A 13,827-nucleotide genomic window follows, 5' to 3' on the forward strand; every position below is an offset into this window, starting at 1 on the left:
TCAATCTGTGTGCCTGTACCCTGTCCACAGACCGCGACTCAGACTCTGACAGTGACCTGTCGCTGGAGGATGATCAGAGTGGCTCGTATGCCTCCACGCACTCCTCTGACAGCGAAGATGAGGAGTCGTACCCCCCCGACCACTGCTGGGAGAGTCTTGCCACACACAACAGCTCCCACAGCACATTGAAAGGTATGTCAGCGCCCCCCACTGTGCCCAAGGGGAGACAATAAAAGTACAAATGTCAGAATAGGCCACCCTGTGACACCAGTCAGTCCATTCCACCCCCCCTGCAGTGGAGCTGGATCAAAGGGAATGGGTAAGGGTTCTCAGTACAGCTCCGTTTTAACTCCTTCCTGTTCACTAAGGGTTTGAGCATGACTTTCGTCTTCAGATGATGATAAACAGTTGCCGGAGGAGTGTCAGAAGCATCAGGAGGAGGATGCCTGGCAGAGAAGCTCTCTAGCCCAGATTAAACACAGTGGTGTTTGTGGGGATCGTAATCTAGGGGCACAAGCTACACAGGGTCCTCCTGATCTCTGCCCCCATCCTACCCCCCCCTACAGTGGACAACCTGATGAAGCCGTACTGGCCAGGCGAGTTTGTGACGACGGCGAGCGAGAGCGAGGGCCAGGGCGCACCGGAGAAGCTGAAGGTGGAGACGCTGGCCGGCTCGGAGCGATCCCGGGACAAGAGCAACCTGCTGGAGGAGCGGCCCAGGGAGAACGGCGATGGCATCATGTACAAGGACAAGAGCCTGACCTGCCCGCCTCACCCCGTACCCCAGCCACAGAAAGGTGAGAGCAGACAATCAGAGACGTCGTCAGGTCTACGGCTCATGGTTTACAGTGTAGTGTGGTACAGCCCAGAGGAATCATGGCTGATCCAGTATCAGTACAGGCTGCGAGACTGCAAGGTAAAGATTACTCATAACTGGCCATTCACCAGGCATTAAGCAAGGTGAGGCAGTAAGGCCCTGTGCCTCTTGTTGGGTGAGAAACACACACTCATGCAAAAGGCTCATGTGTGTCCCTGAGCCAGGTCTTTGTGCTGTATGAGCTGCTGAATTATTGTGGGAGCTCATTTTAAGATAAAATGCCCCTCTTGTTAATGGGAGTTGTTTCAGATCTCATCTCCACATGAGCATGGATGGTTACACCTTCAAGCATACCCCCAGGTCATTTCTGTTTCCCAGTGGCTTGCACGCACGTCTGCCCTCGTCTCTGGCTGGTACCTGAGGGCCAATCACTCTTTCCCCCTGCAGGCATCCTGAAGAAGAAGCCGCTGCCTCCCATCGCAGAGAAGAACAACATCAACCGCATCCACAACGAGCTGTCCGGCCCCCGGTCCGGCCCGGGCTCCTCCTCCAGCGAGGGCGGCTGGGCATCGCGGCCCAAGCCCAGCCTGCAGGAGCAGCTCAACGGCGTCGCGCCCATCGCCATGAGTATCAAGGCCGGCACGGTGGACGAGGACTCGTCTGGCTCCGAGTGAGTAACGGCCCACCTGGCTCAAACTGCCCAGCCTTGCCCGACTTGCAGCCCTGCTGCCTTGGGGCCCCGGGAGAAGAAACGCTTTGTTTTAAAAACATAAAGGCAATATCTGTCCTTTTGCAGTTTTTTTTTCTATACATTTTTTTGGCTGGATTGGCTTTGTGTTTTTTCAAGGCCGCTGACCTATTGAGCTCCGCCCTGTTGCAGCTATTCCAGATGTTCTCATTTTTTACAAGGCTGCCCTCTGCCCCAACCCTACCTTCCCTTAATGTCTTGTCCTGTTGTTTCCAATACCACCCCACCAATACCCTTCCCTGTGCGTCTATTGCCTAACTGGTGCAGTGTCTGAACAATGTGTGGATTTAACATGCTAACTCTGTCGCCCTCCAGTGGTCAGGGGTGGTTACAGCAGCTTTTTGTTGTAGCCTGCTACATCTGACATCTGCTCTCCAGGTTTAAGCATACAGGTGTTAAGCATGTGTGTTGCGGCAGCTAATCGGAAATAACAGCCTAGTAATCTTATTGTAGATAAGAGCCATTCATTGTTTGCATGCCGGTAGTTGCCTCTTCAGCCTTCAGCAGCCTTTCAGTGCAATCACTGTTTTTTAACCTATTTCTTTAATAAATAGGTTTAAATGCTCGCCCTCCTCTGAAAATATGATCTGGCTACTGTTTCTGTCTCAGATTCTGAACTAACTTGCCTTTTCCCTTCCCCTTCTGTCTTCTCTCCAAAATTCACAGATTCTTATTCTTTAATTTTCTCCATTAATGCATTTTGATGCACATCCCAAAAACTACTCAGATAATTTGAAAAAGCCTCACTCTCCAACCAGCAATGCATTATGCATCCTCGCGCTTTTGCTTTCTGTCGTAAAGACCAGATTTCTGAAGCGCACATCTTCTTTTCTCTCATCTCGCAGAGTCAGCATTTGAATCATGACCATGCATTGTTTTCTGTTGTTTTTTTCCTTGTTTCGTTTGTTTCGCCTCCCCAACCCTCCTGTCCTCCGAGCAGCAGTGACGAGACCTCAATCTGACCCGGGATAAAAAGACTGGGATTGGGGCAGCACAAGAAGAGCTGGATAGTCATGTTCAGGTCCCAGCTTCCCTGCTAGGGAGTGTGTCACTGGCAGACTCAGCCTAGAGACATTCCAAACGGCTTCCCTGTCCCTGCTATTCCTCCTGACTGCAATTGCTCCTCTTCTGCTCCAGTTTCACGTATCAAATCGGTGCCAAATCACCCCCAGCTTGGGTTTACACTGGACTGTACAATTGTGCCCAGAGGATGCTTTCTCTATGTGTCTGTATAAATACTTGAATGGATGCACTTTTTTGCTGTTTATTCTAATTGGCTTGGACATGCCCAGTGCGCTGTACATTTTTGGTATCTTTTTATTTTTAAAAAGACTTAAAGAATAAGACTTTTTCAAACCACTTGCCAGGTCTTTTGACTTCAAGATTATAAGCCTTCAGGGATTTTTTGTTTTTGTGCTGTACTACTGTGCATGTTAAGAGGCTGTTTTTTTTTCTTTTAAAGGAGAGCACAAATGTGTTTTTATTTCATTCTTGCAAGACTGCAAGATCCAGGTCAGCAGAGCAGCTGGCAGCTTGCTCGGCTGAGTGCCAGTGTGTTTCATCGTCCAGGACTCTGGCTTTCCTGAGCGCCAGATCTTAGTTTTCAGCCCAGCACCCAGCCAGCCCTCTGCTCCTAATGCATGAAACAGCCTCAATTCAGCAACTGCGCCTCCTGGAGGAAGGGAGGTATCTATGCACAAGCATATGACGTCACTGGAACCTTGTCACTGTTCCTGAAAAACAGTGCTCTTCTGCAGAACTGAGTAAGTCTTAAGGAAACAGTCGGGAAGGGAAACAAGGGAAGAAGTTGCTTTGTTTTATTTTTAAATATTAAGGAATATTTCCTTAGCCTCAATTGGCAGAGCAACACGCGAAAGCAATACAGGTAGAAGCAAATGGTTTCGGAGTCATTGTGCTGAAGCAGTGACTCGAGAACTTCGAGCCAGAAGCACGCGCAGGCTGGCCTAGTGCACAGCGCTCCACTCGTCCCTCCCTGCTGTGGGATTACCTGGCAGAGGGTACTGGCCTCTGCTACTGTAAATCCCTTGACGCAGCTCCGCCGGACAAGAGCTGTGCTCCCTCATCCACATTGAGCACATGTGGGAAAAGCTGCCTTCAACCACTTAGCCTTCGTTTTGTATTTTTCACTGGAAGAATTCTGTAAAAAAGCGTGGCCTCTGCTGCACCGTGTCTAAGAGGTCGTGTGGCCTTTGCTGCGTCGAGCACTAGAGGTCGCCTGTCCTCTGCTGGATGCCTGATTACAACACTGATTTTCTATATTTCTGTTGTTTAGAGGTAATTTTATAATTGTTGTTACAGACTTTGGGAAGAAAAGTGAAATGAATTAAGACCTAAGTCCATATTTTGCTCAAAGGATGACTTTTTTTATTTAAACAGGGGATATACTCTGCTGGCTAAGATTTTGTGAAAGGACCTGTTCATATTGTATAGCTTTGCGAGTTCCTTGTGTAAAAATGTATGCTGTATGAATTTAAAACATGCTGTAAACACCCCTGCATTCCACAGCAGTCTGCTCCTTACAGACTGGCCCCCACTGGGAAACACACACGAAAGCCATAACCGGGTGAAGCCACTGGCAGCTAGCTTGGAATACATCAAGTACATTTCCCCCCAGAAGACCTGTTTTGCAGTTTATCAGAAAAAGGAGTAAGGTGGTGATGAACTATTTTTAAATATTTAGAAAGCCATGCCAAGGTACCAGTCCAGAGCTAAGTGCAGCAAGCGCACTGTGAATTCAATTAAATATGTCGTTCCTTAGCTTGACATTTACATTTGTACAATGTAAATACAATGGGACATTTTTCTGGCGCAGTGAGAATGGTGCCATGCCAACAAAATCACATAGTGCATTACAGCCTAAAGTCTCTCTCCTTTTTTTTTTTATCTGAATATTCTGATACATCTATTTCCATTTATACGTCCCAGGCTGGCGGGTCTGTAACAGACAGGGGACACTGCTGTGTTCAGCAGAGAGTGTCTGATTTAGATGAAAAGGCCATTAAAAATGCTGGACTTCCTGACTGATTTACTAACTGTGAAGCTGTACATAATTGTTTTCTTATGTACATATTGTAGTTTTCTGATTTAACTGTAGTTTACCTAGGTAACAGCCTGACCCACACCAATGAGGGCACACTGGTCTCCCAGGTTTTCTTTAATGCTGTTTTTCAGATGGGTCCATAAGAGAGAGAAAGTACAATTACCAAAGCAGGAAAAGTTAGGTCTGCAAATGTGTGCACATATACACACATTATACTTTTTTTATAAGTACTAATTTAAAATTCAACCTGCAGAACTGGTTGCTGAAAATTACATTCTCATGACTTCCCTAATAAACTGAGTTGTCTGTAGTAACAGTTCACATTCCTGTTAAAGAAAACTGGAAAAAAGGTTTGTTTTTACTAACCCCGACAATGAAGCATCAGTCTGTTCTGCTAAGCACCCATTTCAAAGCAACTGCAGTACATAGCAGCAGTGCTGTCCTGTGGACAGGGAGCTCTATCATACACCTCCTGTATGAAACTGTGAACAGCTGTTTCTGGCCCACAGAAATCAACACCAGGCCATGGGCCCGGCTTCACAAGGGATTAGTGATGGTTTACCAAAGACTAGTCACCCCAGGCCTCATTTCACCCTGACATTTTGCTTTGGCAATTGCAGTACCATAGATCAGTGTATCTGGCTGTATTTTTGTTACACTTCTCTCTTTTCCAAAATGCTTCTAATTTGTACATTTGGAGACAGTGTTAGACAAATGTATCTATATATTTTGAATTAGATTGTTACACAAATGTGTTTAGCCACCATTCCTTTCTGACAGAGCTGTTACCCTAGTTTGACAGAACAGAATGTAGGTATCCAATGTTTGCTTTTAAGCAGGTCATCTTTATTTATTATTGGGCACAGGAGTTCTTACCCACAGGTGCTTTTTAGGAAAATAAACGTCAGGAGTTTGGAGCCCAAGCTGTAGCCAGGTGTTATTATTTTCCACAACGACTACCATTCCTCCTGCAGCAATCCAAGATACAGATCCTGCTTTAGATGCACAGAAGACCCACATGGGGACCCTAGCAAACCTTTTAAAGGGACAGTCAAACATGCAGTATAGACTCTCACACATCACACTGTAAGACAGTAAACAATCACTTACAATCTCTAAATTCTATGTTTTTAGCAGTAAAAAGTTTTCTTTTTATGGCCTGCAATGAGGTTGCAGTACTGTTGTAGGGCTTGCCTCTTTATTGAGGTGCAAATGATCCTTTAAAATCAGCTCCCTGTGTGCCACACCTTCCTGCTTTCTTGATGCAGGGGACAGAGGAAAAAAGTGCAGTAAAGCACAAAATCTGGTATGGTACAAATGATGGAAATCTTAATGTAAACATGGTAGAAGCATGGTAAACAGCACAAACGAGTCCGCGTTTAGTGTTGCTGCAAAGGGGAGGGGCAGTGAATGAGGAACTATCAGATGAGGATCTGGGAACATCATGGGACTGCAACAGTAAAACTCTGAAACCCCCTGTAGTGTTATTGCGAAATATATACACACATATTTACATAGAAACAGAAAACTAAAATGTACATTTTTATAACGGCTCAAACACTTCGGATAAATTAAGCAGCAGGGTATAAAACTATAGGTAAGTGACAAAAATATTACAAAATATTTACAAAGTAAAACTACATATTGTTCAAAAAGCATGTTTTAAAGAAAAGGCTGACCTTTTCTTTAGACTGTGCGTCAAAATAAAAGCAAAATGTTGCACACAAATGTTTCAAATGTCGGCTCTGGAAAGCCCCTAAGAATTACTTCCCCTCTGTTCTGAATTACTGCTTTAAGAATAAAAAGAGTGTCTTTTTCCCCCCAACTTTCAAGTGTCTGAAACTTCCAGTTTAGGATCCACATTCTCTGCAATCATTACAGCTGCATCCTCAGACATCCGAGAGGCCAGGAACCTAAACAAGAATCGTACCCACAGACATCAGTCCAGCCTACTGGCTGTCATTACAGACCAGCTCCACCAAGGCTTGAGATGGGGAGAAGGCAGCTCAGCACAACACAGGAAAGTCAGCTGAAAAACAAAAATTGCAATAAATAAAAAGACATTAAATTTCAACAATAATTGGGAAAAACTGTTTGCAGTGTTTGAATGGAATGCGACTGCCAAAAGATTACATTTAAGTTAAACACATGATTAACCTTTTCCCTGTTTAGTATTGTGTGACCATTATAATCTACTATATTTAACTTATTATCCTATATCTACTTATTAAAGACTGGGCAGATGCTTTGACACGCAATGCCCACTTATACAGATCTGAGAGAAGTGCCTTGCTTAAAGGAGATGAACCCACACCTGTCCAGAGCCCTAACCACTCCACCACATGGCTCAACTCCCCCAGTTCACAGTGGCCTCCTCTACAGTGTGATATCGAACTGTTCTGTAAAACACAGTTTAGGATCTTCACAACCAACCTTGTGGTCTCTCCTCAGTGCAGAACTACCAGTGACCTCTGACTCAGCGAGACACACTCTAAGCTCTTGCTTCTCTGTACTACACTGATACTTCCTCTCTGCTTGCACTGGAGTAACAGTCCTCTACAAGTACTGGAAAATAAAGGGCAAAGCCACAGCAGTGTCAGTGGTGGGAGACAAACGAGTCTGGTTTCCCCTTCTTCTACTCTGTGAGTCTCAGTCCAGGATGAACTGAAAAGGTAGTCTACTACCACTACTGTGAATAACTTTTTTGTGCCCAGTCCTCTTTGGCACTTGACCGTCTGACCCCTGAAGCCAGGCTCACCTGTTGCTGTGGCCCCTGACACTCTTCTGCGAGAGTAGGCGGCTCCGGCTGACATAGGCTGGGAGCTGGGATGGCCGGGAAGAAAGGCCTGAAACACAGGGCACACATGAGAAGCACTGTCTTCCTGCAGCACTTACACGCAGGGAACAGAATACACTGCAGGGTTCCTGCAAGCTGTGCGATTGGGAGTCCATCATGTAGCAGGACGGGGAACTCCCCCTGCTCAGACTCACCTTTCTGTTCAGCAGTGTGTAGGGACTGGGACCCCATTCGCGGGGGTGCCCCTACACGAGGGCCACCACGGCTGGGAGACGGCAATGGTTTACACCCTCCCAGTGTGGCCGCCCTGCTGGTGGGTTTGGGTATGGCGGATTGAGATGCCAGTCTGGCTGTGGGTGCAGGAATACCCGTTCCTTTCTGGCCCAGCTTCTGACAAGAGCCTCGGGTGTCCTGGGACTCTCTAGAGCAGGCGGGGAGGTCAGAGCGGGTCGACTCCGATTTGTGGCATCTCCCTGTACAGAGGTACACAGTGAGAAGTGAGAGACGCATCACTGAGACAGCTGCAAGCTCAGCATCTCCACCACTGCGCCTTTGATCTAAGATCTTATTCTCCCTGTACACGCTAACACTTCAGTCCAACTGGCAAGAGCAACATTAGCAAAACATTCAAAGTGAAGAACAGGCTGACCTTGCAAATCTAAAATATCAGCTGCTCTCAGAGTCCCTGTATGCCAGCATGCTCCAGCTCTGGTGCTGCGGAGCCCGTGCAGTAAGACCTAGTGGTTCTGCAGTATTTGAAACTTTGTGGTTTGTAACATATGGAACTTTTTTCATTTTTAAAAAAAGAAAAGGTGGTGTGCTTCCTCCAATAAACAGCTGTGTCCTTGAAACACAAGACTGCAAGCAATGAAAGGGTTAGATGTTACTACCTGAGGGTGTGATTCTCTCTGTGCCGACAGCCACTCCAGGCACCAAAACGGCCTTCTGGGAAGGGGAGCCTACACCCTTTGAATCTGCCACTGAGCGTTTCAGTCTTTCCTGCAGTAAATGGGGAAAAAGGCTTAAAACGTGCTATGAAGTGTTGTTTTCACTTTGCTATGGCTTACACAAAATTTAATTCCATATCTCTATATTAAGATTACAAAACTACCAATGATATGATAATCATATTATCAGTCTGTTTAGCAGTCGGAGTGTTACTGGTGTGCAGGGAAGCCCGGGGCACGTGCAGGACCATACCTGGCGAGCTGGCGGCAGGTGGCCACGGTGAGGCAGGGAGTGGGAGGGCGTGCTGGACTTTGTTTTTCTCCCAGGCGAAGGTTTGGCAGATGAAGGGCAGCTCACACTGGACTTGCTCAGGGAGTTCTTACTGTCCTGGGCCAAGGGCGAGGGCACCGTCTGCCTGGCAGTCTTGCTATCTGCCGCTTTGCCCGTCCTCGAGGGCGTGCCGGACTGAGGAAGCGGTTTGTCCCCCGCAGGGAGCCTGATGAATGCGGGTGAGCGGGTGCTGTGCCTCTTTGCCTGCCGTGTTGGGGACGGGACGCTGGGACTGGTGGGCTGCAGGCTGCAGGAGGATGAAGAGACGCTCATGGCAGGAGACCCCCCCTCACAGCGTGGCAGGACCCCAGGCCCTGGGGAGGCCACAGTCTGAGCTGGCGCTGTCCTGGCTGCTCTGCCGGGAGTCCGCCTACTCCTCCGCTTCGCAGCCGGGCTCTTCCCTTCAGCATCCGGGCGCGGTGATGGACACCCACTCTCGGGCACGACGGAGGGAAGGAGGGACTTCACTGGGCTGTCCTTCACGATATAGGTCTCCCTGCGCGGGCTCCGGCGCGGTTCCTGCCTGTCTCTCAGCGCCCGCACGCGGGGCGACTCCTGGCACCCGTCCCCGGCGTTCTCCTTCAGCACGGTTCTCTCCAGCTGGCTGGCCAGGCGGTTGGCCTCGCGGGAGATCTCCTCCAGTTTCTCCGCACTCAGCGGGCTCCAGTTCAGCAGCCCCCCATCGCCTCCCGCCTTGCTCCCCCAGCCCCCCACTCTCTGGCTCTCCCTTGCCCCCTGAACGTTGAGGTCAATGCTCTTGGCAACACATCTCTCAACGTGCCGTACAGGGCCCACAAAAACCTCCTCTTCCTCGGCCATGATGGAGTCGCAGAGCTCCCGACTGCAAGGGCACACAGACAGCACGTGAGCACAGTCCCATGGCACAACTGCTCCAATCAAGACCGGCGAACTGCACTGCCAAAATATAACTACCGCTTCTTAATAGTGCAGACACCCTCCTCACGTTTGCACAAAGAAGCACTAGACTTCACAAGTGAGTGTAATTAATGTGCAGTAAGCAGACTGCAGAGAAGATGGAGATATATACTCGCATACTGAAAAAGGAAATATAGTACATACTGTATACAGCCAACATGGTGGACATGTCTTTTTCAGTCAACACGTGCAGACTGACATGCAGCTATGCTACTAAATATGTAGTTACTGTATCTGGCCCTCTCCACAGCCTTAGTGCCTGGAAAAGCTGGGGTGGAGCAGACTTCTGTGCACTCTGAGGTAGACTACATCATCCCAGCACGTACAGCAAGCGCCTGGTCAAGCCAGGTCACCAGAGCTCAAACACGCAGCCGTCTGCGAGCACTGCCTGCCCGTAAGAGCCTGGCAGTGCTCTTTAGAAACGTGTGAAGTTTTAAAACCAGGACAACCAGTACCTGTCTGAAGGCGAGTCTATGCCGAAGTCGAACGTCTCTTCCGTTATAAAACAAACATCTGAAAGACAAGCAACATCGTCCATTTTACGACCAATTTAATCATTTGGGTTTTACATGTTTTGTAAAAACATGTAAAACCCAAATGATTGGGTGATTAGTTTCAAAGCAATAGAAAGTCACCTTACAATTAATAATTGTAATAATGAACAATATTATTATACGTAGTTTCGTTAATGCTTCTATATATGAAGGTTTGCATTTATATGTAATCAGTATTTTATTTAATAGGTTATCGAGTCATAAATTAAGTAATTTAGTCAAACGTATGAATTATCCAGACTTTCATGAAATTTTCGTGTTTAAAGTGAAATATGTTTGTAAAAGGAAAAGCTTTAGAAAAGACAGTTCCATAAAATATACTTAATACGATGATACCTTCACCTGTATGATCCATCCTACCGAGCAATTAATCGGTATGTGAACCTATAAAAACAAAACAATACAATTCGGTTAACTTCATTAACTACCTTATTAATTTCCACATAACCAAAGCTAAAGACAATCCGATCGAAATGAACTTCATTTAAACGAAAACATTTGGGTATTTAATATGGAATTATTATTACCTACGTGCTGATATTTGATTATTTTCCCCTCTGTTGTGACCCTTCTTCATCTACTAATGCCCAGTCTGTCACCAGCACCACACAATTAATAAACAAAGTCGGCCACAATGACATGTACAACACAGCTACACCTGCTTTAACATCAGATAAAGCGAATAAGTAATCCAGCAGCCGTAATAAACTATTTAAAAAACGCGCACGTTTTCAAATAAGATTATTTTTTAAAAGGTAAAGAAATTTAAAATATAACAGTCCGTTCTAGCTCGTGCTGTCGTTTTGTTTCTCTTGACGTTTGAATTTTGTAACTCTGTTTCCTGATTGGACGAGGGCAGTAGTGACGCCACACTCCCAACGGCTGGCAACTCCTGTAGCTGCCAAGAGGTATTGCTGAAAATCTAAAATGAAATGCCAATCAGAAATGCGATATATCTGCCAGTACACAAAGTATCGATACAATCTATTAAAAACGTTGTCTTTTGGGGCTTATACACTGTTTTCGGCTTGTATCAGAAACTACCGGAACTTGTTGGCTGCGATTTGTGTTGTTTCCATTCGGACAGGGTTTCAGTCGGACCCCCGAGACAGGAAGTGTGGGAAGTTTGTGTTCGAATGAGTTTGTCTTTACTCTTGTGTTCTTCTACAACGCTCTCCTGAAAGAAGGATGTCAGGTATTCCGCCAGATTCGTGGCAGCCCCCGACAGTCTGCCTGGAGACAACGTAGGTGTTGCAGGAGATAGAATAATTCTAATCCTGTTGTCGCTGAAATTTAAATGGATTCTATCATGGACTACTACATGCCTGATTTGGTTAAAAAGTGGCACTGTCTGTTTGCGCTATATGAACGGGCTACCAATAATCTATAACTGTCAGTTTATAGTCTCTTATTAAAATTGGATGACCATCCATGCTAAAATACATATTTTCTTATTATCATTAAATATTGCAGTATTAATAAAAAAAACATACTGGGGGAGACTTAATGGCATAGGCTCGCATGATTGAGCGATTTTGGTATCGGAAAGGCGCGGTGTAGGTTTGCTGTAGTCCGTATCACGTTGTTTTCCTGCAGAATGGGGACGATCGTGGTGGAGCTGTACTGGAAACACGCCCCCAAAACCTGTAAGAACTTCGCTGAGCTGGCTCGGAGGGGCTACTACAACGGTACCAAGTTTCACCGGATCATCAAAGACTTTATGATCCAGGGCGGAGACCCGACTGGTACAGGCGAGTGTGTACGGACTCCCCGATACGGTCTACAGAGAGGCGCTGGGAGAGGTTGGGTGGGGTCTGGACCAGTGCTCTTTACGGACACCCGCAGCCCAGCTGGAACGTCCACTTCTAAAGAGCTAAGGCTCTGAGACTAGTTGCCATAAACTTCGTTAAATTTCTCCATAGTTCCCCCTGACGTGTTTCTTGAGTTTAAGTGTGTTGAACAGGGCGACAAAACATATTCAGTATTCTCTGTGTTGCAAAGATTAACATAACTGGAGGTTTTACAGATGCCAACTATCTTAGTTAACTTTAAGAAGTGCAAGATAGTGATCATTAGAAAGGTGTCCTGTGAAATCACTTGCATGGTATCACTTGAAATCACGTGATACCATGCAAAAAAGCAATTGATTGACCAAAGTTATGAAAAGCTCAGGCAGAATAGAAGCAAGTTTCCAGTAAGTGTGAGTTTTGAGGGTGAGTTTCCCGGCTCTACTGTTTCTCAGTGTAAAGGGTTATCAGAGATCCAGTAAAGCAGGAGACTCTTCCTAATAGGTTTATACTGTGTAAGAATATTGTTTTGAAAACTGTTTAGTTGCGGTAGTACCAGTTATTTCTGTACCAATTTTTTGTTAAGTAAAAAGACAAATAAAAATTGTCATCTTTATGTAAGGTAATAGTGAAACTACAGTATAGGACCTTCCATAAACATGGAACAAATTTGAGTAAGTAGCCAGATGGAAAATTATATATAAAAATAAGATACTAAAGTCCCCAAAATTTATTCTGAACCTTAATAAACTATTCTAAAGGCTTATTGTACAAACATAGTGTTGTCTCATCAAATGCCCAATGAGAATCCTGTCAGGGTTTATAGCTCTGAGCAGCATACCCCTGGGGCTGTAGCTCTGACATGGCTCTTTTCTCATGATAACTGTGCATTACCCATTACAGGGCGAGGAGGAGCCTCCATTTATGGCAAACAGTTTGAAGATGAACTGCATCCTGAATTGAAATTCACAGGTAATTTAATTCCTCTGTCAAATTATTTTATTTGTCTTGTATTGACCAACTGAAATTTGATTGTGATATACATGAAGGCATTATCATCAGTCTAATTCCAATAAACATGTGGGTTGAGAAGCACATTTATCTTGCTACTACATGCTTTTACTTTTTCAAAAGGAAGTGTATATTGGTATCTTTCCCATTTGTTTGGGGGCAGAGGAAGCTTTGTTTTTCTCAGTATAACACCGAATCTGAAAAGATGACATAATGGCAATCCGACAGAAATTCCTTGATTTTGTATGGATTTAGGAGCTGGGATTTTGGCGATGGCAAACGCCGGGCCGGACACCAACGGGAGCCAGTTCTTCCTGACGCTGGCACCAACACAGTGGCTGGATGGGAAGCACAGCATCTTCGGGCGCGTGTGCCAGGGCATCTCCGTCGTCAGCCGCGTCGGCATGGTGGAGACCAACACGCAGGACAGACCGGTGGACGACATCAAAATCTTAAAGACCTCCCTGCCAAGCTGAGACGCGCACACTCTGCACGGCCGATAGTCTGCCTGTTATTCAGAAGAGCTGCTTCTTCAAGGTGCCATCAGCAGGGAGGGGTCCCCAATACTCCTTCGCAATCTCAGCGTTCCTACTGAGTGTGGAGTCGTGCGCCGTCTAGTGGAATATGACTTTTCTGAATCTTGAATTATTTTGAATCTCAATCACAAATTGAAATAAATATTTTGCAGTTTTTTTAAAACATTGTGTGATTGTTTTTTTCTAACTCAGTACAGCGTGCAAAAAACCAATAGCATGAAAGAAATTAACTTGTTTGTTTAGGCTCCTAGAAACTCTGGAATGCCTCAGTGAATGCAGCAAGCCTGCATTGCCACCTGGGG

The 13,827-nt window shown here is 46.0% G+C and overlaps 3 protein-coding genes across 12 annotated transcripts in view; 2 read left to right on the top strand and 1 right to left on the bottom strand.

The window, feature by feature from the left end:
* celsr2 (cadherin, EGF LAG seven-pass G-type receptor 2) overlaps nucleotides 1–5,549 on the top strand; it is a 57,884-nt gene extending 52,335 nt beyond the window's left edge. For 2 of the 3 annotated variants that reach the window (XM_069190447.1, XM_069190445.1), the window contains exons 32-35: nucleotides 31–192; nucleotides 567–797; nucleotides 1,265–1,487; nucleotides 2,232–5,549. In XM_069190447.1, coding sequence (XP_069046548.1) covers nucleotides 31–192; nucleotides 567–797; nucleotides 1,265–1,487; nucleotides 2,232–2,259 — 644 coding nt within the window. In that variant the 3' untranslated portion in view covers nucleotides 2,260–5,549. The remainder of the gene's footprint in view (nucleotides 1–30; nucleotides 193–566; nucleotides 798–1,264; nucleotides 1,488–2,231) is intronic. The other variant, XM_069190446.1, reaches the window with a different exon arrangement.
* Nucleotides 5,451–11,033, bottom strand: LOC102682559 (proline/serine-rich coiled-coil protein 1). Of its 7 annotated transcripts, none has more exons than XM_069190448.1 (9): nucleotides 10,723–11,032; nucleotides 10,534–10,575; nucleotides 10,093–10,150; nucleotides 8,624–9,542; nucleotides 8,314–8,422; nucleotides 7,618–7,896; nucleotides 7,385–7,472; nucleotides 7,060–7,191; nucleotides 5,451–6,655 (listed from the first exon to the last, which is right to left on the bottom strand). In XM_069190448.1, the coding sequence occupies exons 2-8, from the start codon at nucleotides 10,544–10,546 to the stop codon at nucleotides 7,074–7,076; spliced, it is 1,584 nt and encodes a 527-aa protein (XP_069046549.1). In that variant the 5' UTR covers nucleotides 10,547–10,575; nucleotides 10,723–11,032; the 3' UTR covers nucleotides 5,451–6,655; nucleotides 7,060–7,073. The 7 variants fall into 7 exon arrangements, with proteins under 7 accessions (XP_069046549.1, XP_015197955.2, XP_015197956.2 ...); XM_015342469.2 differs by having other exon boundaries at nucleotides 10,528–10,575; XM_015342470.2 differs by having other exon boundaries at nucleotides 10,719–11,032.
* Nucleotides 11,034–11,115: 82 nt separating this feature from the next.
* On the top strand, nucleotides 11,116–13,688 carry ppil1 (peptidylprolyl isomerase (cyclophilin)-like 1). Of its 2 annotated transcripts, none has more exons than XM_015342500.2 (4): nucleotides 11,116–11,386; nucleotides 11,788–11,942; nucleotides 12,882–12,950; nucleotides 13,245–13,688. In XM_015342500.2, exons 2-4 carry the CDS (start codon nucleotides 11,789–11,791, stop codon nucleotides 13,463–13,465), a joined length of 444 nt encoding a protein of 147 aa, XP_015197986.1. In that variant the 5' UTR covers nucleotides 11,116–11,386; nucleotide 11,788; the 3' UTR covers nucleotides 13,466–13,688. The 2 variants fall into 2 exon arrangements, with proteins under 2 accessions (XP_015197986.1, XP_006628540.1); XM_006628477.3 differs by having other exon boundaries at nucleotides 11,120–11,435.
* The last annotated feature ends 139 nt before the right edge of the window (nucleotides 13,689–13,827 follow it).

The sequence above is a fragment of the Lepisosteus oculatus genome, chromosome 5 (assembly GCF_040954835.1).
Source record: "Lepisosteus oculatus isolate fLepOcu1 chromosome 5, fLepOcu1.hap2, whole genome shotgun sequence".
Classification (NCBI taxonomy): Eukaryota; Metazoa; Chordata; class Actinopteri; order Semionotiformes; family Lepisosteidae; genus Lepisosteus; species Lepisosteus oculatus.